General features: G+C 42.0%; 1 protein-coding gene across 1 annotated transcript in view; it reads left to right on the top strand.

Moving 5' to 3' along the window:
• Positions 1-2,008: 2,008 nt before the first annotated feature.
• LOC142970401 (guanine nucleotide-binding protein G(i) subunit alpha-2-like) overlaps positions 2,009-10,326 on the top strand; it is a 44,556-nt gene continuing 36,238 nt past the window's right edge. Inside the window, exon 1 of the mRNA XM_076110604.1 lies at positions 2,009-2,806. Coding sequence (XP_075966719.1) covers positions 2,689-2,806 — 118 coding nt within the window. The 5' untranslated portion in view covers positions 2,009-2,688. The remainder of the gene's footprint in view (positions 2,807-10,326) is intronic.

Below are 10,326 nucleotides of genomic sequence, written 5' to 3'. Positions count from 1 at the left end.
ATTAACTGTTGTTTTGAACTTCATGTTTAATGTTTATTTGGTTGAATCTGATCCAGTGATGAAAAACAAATCCTGTCGATGATTGATTTGATGTGAGTTCCTTTTCTTATATTTGTCTTTTACAGTCAGTGGCATATCATCAGTGGTAAAGTTTGGGTTGTTTCTGACTTCCTTGCTGCTTGTTGGCAGACAGTAACTTTTTAACTCTGAGTTGTTAGTGAGCTGGTGTACTGGCATATATTTCAATATATTTTTTTATGATCAACTCTGTTACACCAGACAACAGTGAGTGCCGTGAGGGTAAGTCAGTACTGTCCAGTCAATTGGTTAAAGAAACCTCTTTTAATCCATTGTATCTAGATATTTGGTTGTCTTAATGTAAGTGTATGCAGAGGGAATCATGTGAATCAGCCACTGGGGCGTAACATAGTGTTTGGTGTTGTTTAACCAATGCAAGTGTTATATTTATCCCCAACTTCCTGTTCCTGGTTTGACCTTGGTGAGTTTTTCAATGGTGCACACGTAAACCTCACAACATGCAACAAAAATAGAAATAAACATGAAGCAACAAAGTGAGGGGATACACTGGGTTAGTGTCGGATACAAGATGATCTCTGATGACCGCTTTTTAGAACTCAGTGTTGTTAATCTCCCTCTTTGTGTGATTTATTGAAATGTGTATGATTGAATAGTAACATATTAAATATTTGCCAGCATTTATAAATACTGTATATAAATGTATACCCTTTATATTCTATATGCATATCTAGTTTGTACAATGTAGATAGCTATTAAAGTTTTAGTCCAATTAAAAATATAAATGTAATCATTTGTCCTTCATTTCATGTTGATTTTCTTGTATCTCTTTGATGCTGGCAGTTATTGTACTGTAAACAATGTTGCAATAAAGATAATGAGGTAACAAAACGTTGATCTCTCATCATCTGTCAGATATGGCCATCTGGAAACAGGAAATCGAATATGGACAGATTTTCAAGACTATTCTTTGTATTTTATATAAATCGTTAATTCCACGAATGATGATAATAAAAATAAACATCAACGAAAAATGTTAACAGCTTTAAATGGATCACTGTGGCTACGCTGTAAGCATTATATAACCTGAAAACATTGTTATGTGCAAAAAGGACACTGCGATTATATGATTAACTTTTTTTAAATATTTTATTCATGTAATATTTAAATATCAGTAACACTTTGTAAGACAAAAAGGTGAAAGAAAAGGGAGTTGTTAATGTGTCTCCTGAGGGTCAGGAGCCGGTCCACAAGGTGACACTAAAGTGCTGTGGTTGCATTAGCTGTGGAGTTATGTTATCCTAAAGGTAGTTACAGATGACGTTGCAGATTAAGAATAAACATATTTTCCTGTTAAACCTAGTAGACCTACAGTTAGTTAAAATGGCTCCATCTCTCAACCAGCTACAACATTAAAATGATGTTTGTGTATTACTGCATCAATAATAATAAATTATATTTCCATATCAATACAACATTTTAAGAGGGGAGATTCTGCAGTATTCTTACTTTTATATATTTCAAGAGGGCTACATTTAGCCATTAATACTTTTTTGTAGCTAGTAAAATACAACTTTGAATGCAGTACTTTTACTTGTAATTGAGTGTTCTTACATGGTGGTATTTCTACTTTTACCTACGTAAACAATCCTGTTGTACGTATTAAAACAGTAGGTTGTGAAAGGGGGGGGCATCCACAGGTACACTGATTAATGCTGCTAGCTTTAACCCCAAAATGTAAACTCTTAAAAAACACCTCTAATCTCTCTTCTCGACTGTAGAATCACATAGACCCCAGATTTTTCCACTTGAGGCAGTATAATTCAGATGAAACTGCACGGCAGCTCTTGAATGAGAACGTTTTCCCCGCCTTTGACTACATTTCCCATGAGGCACTCGGCGGAGTGGGCGTTTCTTTTCTGGTGAGGGCTGGCCCTGGCTGCTGCTGTGGAGTCGGGAGGTGACGCCGGCGCTGTCTCGCTGTTTGTGTGTCGGACGGAGGGGAACTTCACGGCGGCTCCGGGTGTGGCTTCAAACGTGATAAATCTCAACGCGGGGAGAGAATGCGCAACAGCGATAGGGATTTAAAAAAACAACCAAAAAATCCTCTCATTTTCCTCCTCTGAAAAGCGGGCAGTGTGTGTCTGGTGGCCTCACTGGCAGCAGGAATCCGTGTGCTCGCTTTTCAACAGCTGGAATACTTTTTTTGTTTTTTGTTTTTTTGCGCTGAACTTCTCGTGTGGCTCGTTCTCGTGTGTTTTTCATCTGCTCTAATGGTCTGCTGTAGGAACTACCGAATCCGATAAAAGTCAACCGTCCACAAAAAGTTGCTCGAGATTTGTTTTCGGGACAACTTCTCCGTTCTCATTAGAGACCACCACTGCTGGCCTGATTGACTGAATAACCAACGAGTGTTTGGGAATTGCATGCGTTAGAAATCCAAGTTCACGTCGCAGGAGGAGACTCCGTCACGTTTGATCAAAAAGGGAAGTCGCCTTTACTCAACTCCAACCCCTGTTTTTAGGGGTTTTGTTTCGGACACAGCCCATAAATAAATAAATATATATATATATATATATATATATTTTTTTTTTTTTTTTCCTGGTGATATTTCCCCACTAAGCAGCAGTCCTGAAGCGCGCACTAGGAACCATGGGGTGTACAGTCAGTCAGGAGGATAAAGCCGCGGCCGAGAGGTCTAAAATGATTGATAAAAACCTGAGAGAAGATGGAGAGAAGGCGGCGAGAGAAGTGAAACTGCTGCTGCTGGGTGAGTAGTCTGCACCGACACGAAAGTACCACACTAACGGTTACAGTGCAATTTCGCAACAGCATGAAACACTTGACTAATTTGTACAAATATGACACAGCAGCACATCAGACAAAAAGCCCAAATTCTATAAATACATGTTGGCCTTTGAAATGTGGCTTTCATTCAAATACTGCCACTATTGAAGCGTTTTTTTTTCCCCCCAGTTAAACCAGAACTCTTTGAGTGTTCAATCACCTCCTTAAGAGACAAACGTGGCAGAAAAAAATGCAGTTTGTGTGTGTGAGCGTGACCTTCCACCGCCCAAGTTCACATGTTAAAAGTAGCATGTCTCGGTGCCCTCTGACCTTAATTCTAGGCTCTGCTGTGAGATAAATGTGCTTTATTCAGCATGTTTTGTAAGGTTTGGAGTTGAAACACCACTCTTGAACACATGTCCCCGTCCAGCTCAAAGATGGCGTTAATTGCTAAACCCTGGATGTTGAGTGAGAGATCAGAGCAGAGGGTCTGGTTTCTTTTGGACAGGGCGGTCAAAAATAGTCAGTCTTGTACATTTGCAGCGGTTTCCTCCCACCGGGGCTGAACCGAGGGGTCTGGTTGATAATGAGTGGCTGTTTGGACAGAGGGTGAACAGCCCTGACTGTTCCCAGCACTGGCCAGAGCTCTCACACACGTAAACACTAAACAACTGATTGAAAGTACTGCTTGGTAGCAAAGAGACACTTTCCCAGGCTTTCAAATGTCTCCCTGGTTCCTTTGACTTTCTGCTTTGTGACTGCAACATACAGCTACTGGACATACTGCTTTTGTCTGCAATGTCTTTTTAATATTGAAGCCACACTGACATCTTGTTTTTCTTATCTTTACTTATCCATTTTAGATGGTTCTACACTAAGATTTAAAACCTGACTTGCTTTGCAGCTCAGACATGCAGAAAGAAAGAAAGTCTCATTGGCTGCTGCTTATTAATACTTTTGATGTATTACAAGTTAAAACCATAAAAGTCCTGCTTACGATGTGTTGTATCTCACATCCCAGTGATTCACACTGTGGAAGTTACTGTAATTATTGCTCCAAGGGAATCGGTGCGGTTTTGAGTGAGTCATTTTCTTACAATAGGCTGTGATTTTTATTGAAAACCTCTCGCTGAACATATGCTCGGCTTCAAAGTAATATTGATCCTGTGAGCGGAGAAATATACTTGAAATATTATCATTTTCGCCCCCACTTTCAAACATACCCTCCTTTCTATAGTGTCAATTGGAAGTAGTTTGGTTATTTAGTTAACTCAGATTGGTAATCACAGAAATTGATTTGTCATCCTCTCTCCTGATGCAAAACAGGAAATGATGCTTAAATTGAGAGGGAACACATGCTGTGCTTTTGTCTCCTGGGTCTTTTTGAAGAGACGGCTGCTTGTTAAGTTGCGCCCCTGGTTAGAAGGCTAATTACATACTCCGCTTTGTACAGCAGGTCTCATATCAGTAATTACCATCGTGTGTGTGTGTGTGTGTGTGTGTGTGTGTGTGTGTGTGTGTGTGTGTGTGTGTGTGTGTGTGTGTGTGTGTGTGTGTGTGTGTGTGTGTGTGTGTGTGTGTGTGTGTGTGTGTGTGTGTGTGTGTGTGTGTGTGTGTGTGTGTGTGTGTGTGTGTGTGTGTGTGTGTCAGGGTTGGGAGGGATTATAGGAGAGGTCTGAATCTGAGCCACAGGTTTGTCAATTTGTGCGTAAAGATTCACGTCATGCAAGAAAGACTTTTCCCTCGTGCATTTAAAAACAATAAAAAAAAAAAAGGGTGTCCCAGCATGCAAAGGCTGCGGCCGGATTATAAAGAGGATTTTCTGGTCTCTGAAAAGTGAAATGTAAATTCTAGTGAAGTCAAAGAGAGTGTTTCAGGGCATTCTTTCTGTGATCCATTGAATAATAGCTTTGTGATCGTGATCTATCTCGCAGTATGTGTGACAGAGGTGTGACATCCTTCCAGAGGTGCTACATCACGCCTCCAGGTATGCTTTTCAGCACTCCCATCTGCTGCCATGGTATCTGTTGGAACAGCTGAGAAAAAGTCTCCCTTCTGCCTATGTGGCCACACCAATAAAGCCTCACTTGTAAATTGTTAATCTCATGTGCCTCCTAGCAAACTCTTGAGACGAGGTGTGGAAGTTGAAGGATGCCCGTGTCTACTGAAATGACGGATCTCTTTTTGAATCGACTCTGAACCGCTGCCTTCCTTCAGCAAGCAGAGGAAGTCTAACCACAAACCGCCTCATCGAAATGTTCACACTTAACATTCTTACCTGGTGTGAACAAACGGATGCAATTAGGATCTCCACCGTTTTCCCTAAAAGAAGGCTGTTTTAGATAGTTTTGTCTGGTTAGACGTCCCCAGAGAAAGCCATTAGTTGATGAAGCAGAGAGGACTTCATACCGCCGAGGCTTAAGCTTTCATTAACAGGAAGCACTCATTCACAGGCTTCCCTGCTGATTCTGCTCTTTGATTGACATTTAATCTGCTCCCCGTCCACAGTCATAAATTCTCCTCTGACTTAAGTTGATTTTCTCTATTCTTTGGCTTCCCAACCTTCAGCTCAGCACAAATGAGAAGTTCCTATTGGCAGCATGCTCTGCTTGAACTGTAAGAACAGCAGCCAAGTAGTAGGAAATATCTCTGCATGATTCAGCACACACACACACACACACGCACACACTTCTGTGTTAATTGTACATAAACACATTGGCTCAGAGGCTTGATAGGCAATGCTGTTATGTAAATATGATGGCATACTGAATGCATGCTGCCTGTGGCCACAGTAGAAAGCCACATCCACCTCTAACATGAATATAAAGACATTTTACTGAAAGCAAGTGTGTAGTGGAATACTTCCTGTTCCCCCCCCCCCCCCCCCACAGCTGTCAGCCTGACGGGGTAGAGGTGATGAATGAAGGAAAATAAAGACGATGACAACGATGCTGATCATGTTCTTAGCAGAGAAATAACTTGGTCTATTTAAAGCGCTGTTATTCATTTCCATTGAGATCGGCCGAGGTGTTGTTGTTTCATGACATGATGTAGCATGCACTCACTGCAGTGCACATTATGGACTCGGGTCATGACTTGGTCGTTGCTTCTGTGTTGAATCTGATTCCATTCCACGGCCCCTCGTGGTCACCGCAGTGAGGCCGCCATACTGTTTAGCCTGCAGCTGGTATTATTCGTGATCAAAGCATCAAATAGTTAGCCTAAAATGAAGGCGGCAGCCACGTTTCATCCCTCATGCCACGGAATGAGAAACGTGCTGTTAATGTTTCCAGGCTAAGAATATATTATCCTTGTGAGGAATGGTTGTATAACTCTAACACGGTCACCTTGACTGTTTTTTTTTTTACCTAAAGACACCGGCCTTTATTATGAACCAGCAGTGAATGGTTTTCACCACCGAAGAAAGGAAGAACACATGATATGAAACCAGTCGTTTTCACTTCCTCTTTTATCTCGGCTCTCTGCAGTGTGCGTGAGGGCGCCTGCTCATTAATCTGCATACTTTGCTAACACCTTCGTAAAGGAAGTAGGGAAATGGACTCCAACGAAACAACCAGATAGGTATACTTATAATAGTGGATATTACGATATTCAACGCTTTCTTGTAACCACTGTCGCACATCTTCAAAGGCAGTTTGCTCCTCTGGGTTCCAGTAGAACGAACAGTTACCTTCATGTCTCTTAAATGCTTTGTTTAGGTAACTTTCTCAAGGCTCAGTGCTGCAGACTCAGTATTGATCAGAGAAAGAGGGCCTCTATCGACGAGCCCAGCCACTGCTACCATTGGTTGAGCTGGGAAACCTGAGCTATAGCTACTGTGGTAGTGTGGGTAGAGAGGCAGTGAGATCGGATCCTGTTATTATCTCTTTGCCAGTTGGTGATTAGAGGTGTTTGACCCGTCTGCAAAACGCTGGAAAGCTGCTCCGGTCAGGCCCAAACTCCCTCTCCATTTCCTCTTTTTAAACCTCTCCAGGTTAAAGGACATGTGATCAGAAACACCAAAGAAGTCAAACACAACACAAATAAAACCTTTTTAAATGAGGTTGCAGTATTTCTCCAGAAAAAAAATAAATAAAAATCAAGCAGGCAGCGCAACGTAGCCCAAATAGTTGCCTATTTACTGTATATAGTCATGTTTGATGACAACACAAGGCGACATGGTCAGCCCATGTGGTCTGTGCTGCATAGACACCCAGTTCCTCCCTCTTATTAGAGCCAGTGTCTGAGTTGCAGTGGGTGTAATTACTGCAGACTGATTATAGAGACAGCGAGTCAGACTGACCTGCTCCTCAGGTATAAACAGCTCCGTGTCTGAAGGCCTGCTCTGGCAGCGGAGCACACAAGAAATCTCATCTCAACATCAGCTACTTAGCGGCTACATTGTAGCGGTATTTTTTTTTTTGCAAAAATGTGCCACTTCTGTAAGGTTTATCAAACGAGCTGCTGCCCTATGTTTTTGTTTTTTTTGGGTGACTTGACCGTGTTTACTCAACAGTCTGCACCACAGTGCCGCCCAATTAGCCGCATGACGCACCGGTCAGCAGAGTGTGTATGTGAAGGGGTTAGAATATCCTGCAATTACAGAGAGAGCTCCTCAGATAAAGCCTGCTCCTGCAGACTGCGTGTCTCAGTGCAGGTCCACAGGGACGTGGCTGCACTACCCTCTCTGCTCTGGGAACACTGATCGCTCAGAAACTCCTGCACCCATACCTCAAAATCTTACCTCCACACGGCAGCATGTCTTTGCTGCTTCATACCTACATTATTCAGTGAGGAAAGGCAGTTTGTGTCCTGTGTGTGGCTAGCAAGCTGCCTTTTTTTTGAGTGCAGCCCTCAGGATTCACCTTGGTTCCGGTCACCACAGGGTGTGAAGATGTTTTGACATAGGATTAGATCACCAAAGCCCAATTCTCTGTACACCCCCCCCCCCCCCCCCTCCCTTATCTCTGATCATGTGTGTAGAAGGAGGGAAGTAGATACTGCAGCCTGTCGGCCAGCAGACAGCCCTGCACAGACACCGGAACTGTTGCAAAATGCAAAGCTCTTAGTGTGAGGCAGAAGGATATACAGAATGTACAAAAGGGTTCACTTGATGTCTTTTTTTTTTTTTTTTTAAAGTCAGTTCACCCAAATTACAGAAGAAAAAAAATCATAAAGGGATGCATCCTTGCAGATACAATTTGGCAGAGCTTCTGGAGCCAGCCCAGTACACTGAATGTGAATTATTCCCCTTTTGCTGCTCAAACATCAGTCATTTGGTTTTGCAAGAATATATGTTATTGTGGTTATTTTGGACAATTGGCACACACTTTTTCAATAGGAGCTTTTTTTCTACCAAAGATCAAAAAATGATAAAAAAAAACCCAACAACAAACATTGACTGTCGTTATCCAGAGCTATCCCGAGTAACAAGGGCATTGTTTGTGGTCAGACGATCAGCTGAATGCGAGTACCACAAACAAAGTTGTGTTCACCTGCATTGCATTGGGGCGGTTGCAGAGCTGAAAACCTGGGTGAATAAATCCAAATGTATCCGCATGACTAGATCCCACTAAGGGCAAGAGAAGAAGTCTTTTTTTTTTTTTTTTGTATTTTGGATTAGCTGGCCTGCTAATGCACATCAGTGAGTATTCTGGCTTTCTTCCATTTTTTTGCCCCAGGGCCAGAAAAACCTTTTATTTCCCAGTTTCAAGCCAAACTTGATTGCCATTATTCTGTAAAGTCCATATAGTGTTCCCTGTAGCGCTGCTTATTTTGCTAGGGCCCTGAAAAAATACTCTCCACTCCTCAAGTTCATGACCCCCCCCCCCCCCCCCCCCCCCACAGCGTCACCAGAAATGTCAAAGTTCCTGCTTTATTTTGCTTACATTTCCAAGTACCCATGGAGACTGGGGGGGGGCTTTCTTTGTCTGATCATTTCATTAAACACACATACAGCAAACCATTATCCCCTCTCTCCCCTTCCACAATACATTTCCTTCTTCTTGCTATTATAGGAAATGAGCTCACTTCACTTCCCTTCTAGCCGCATTGGGTCATTTTTCTGCACTGGAAGGGCCGGTGCTCTTGGGCGTCCCCCGGGGGCCAGCCTGCACTCTCAGCTTTGTGTACATATGTTGGAACCAGACAAAGTACACTTAAACAACCAAATGTCCAAAAAAGAAAATAGTTCTCTGTTTTCAATGTGACTCTTTGGTACATTTTACCCAAGCAATCTTGGAGAAGTGGGCGGGACTACTGTGGGGGCTGAGGTGGAGATAAAAAGAAGAAAGAGACGAGGAATTTAATTGGCGACATAATCCTAGTAGAAAAGCTCATGAGATAATAAGGATGGAAGCAGAGGGAAGGCCACAGCTCATATTTAACCAAGTGGAAGGTTGAGCATGTCTTACAAAATCATCAAAGTATCGATACATATCTGAACAACCGTTCAGATAAATCCTTTTAAAGCCGACGTCATCAAACATATGCACGCGCATGTTGGCAACGGACGTGGTGTTTTGCCCCCAGCCATCCAGGCGAGTTAGCAAGCTTTAAACGTTGATTTAAAACTGTTAACGGCGTCAACATGTCCGGTTATTACATGTATCCCAACAGCGGACTCACGTTCTACAGCAATCCGACAGGATCACGACCGGTTCAGAGTACCGAGTGTTTCAGTTTGACTGGTGACTTTCCGCCGAATGCGTACAACATTCTCATATTTTCAATTTAAATCTCAATGAACCCAAACCTAAATGAGGTAACAGTTGACATCTATTAGGTCACTGAGATGAAACCAGACAGTCGAAGTGCCCGTGTGGTTTGGGGTTGTGAAAAGGCGTTACAAGTTCCTTCTAACACTGTTGCAGCTTCACAGTATTGGTCATAAATATACTGGATCACACTATCACATTATAGCCTTTTATAATCAATGAAGGGCCCACCCTGCTGTCCCCACCGCCGCAGCCCAAATACCCAAATCACATTTACATGAATGGGAGTGCTAGTGTTTCTGATTTGATTGGTGTGAATGCGGTCTGAGAACTCTGGAGCCTTTCATGCTCTCTGAGTTTATTTTTCTAATTCCTCCAGTTACACTTGGAGCCGAATAACCTCACCAAGATCAACGGCACCACAAGACTCAAGTCGATGCTGTGAAATCGATTTATGCCAAAAAATTAGACAAATTGCGTAGTATCAAAAACACCTTGTGTTCACCTTCCAAAACCAATCAGAGCTTCCTTCTGTTCTGCACAAGCCATTTCACGCTTATCAAATAGGAACGGCACACATGGAGAGATTGAGACCATAACTATTTCTTTTAGCTCTTTGTCTTCATTGGATTTCCTCATATTTCTGAAGATTTAAAAAAAGAAAAAGAGGGTTAGTAATTATAATTTGTTGTACTTTATATATATATATATATATATATATATATATATATATATATATATATATATATATATATATATATATATATATATATATATATATATATAT

This window comes from Anarhichas minor, unplaced genomic scaffold (genome assembly GCF_050575085.1).
Source record: "Anarhichas minor isolate MPS153535 unplaced genomic scaffold, ASM5057508v1 ptg000043l, whole genome shotgun sequence".
Taxonomy (NCBI): Eukaryota; Metazoa; Chordata; class Actinopteri; order Perciformes; family Anarhichadidae; genus Anarhichas; species Anarhichas minor.
Note: the sequence above shows the minus strand (reverse complement) of the source record. Positions and strands in the feature narration are given on the sequence as shown.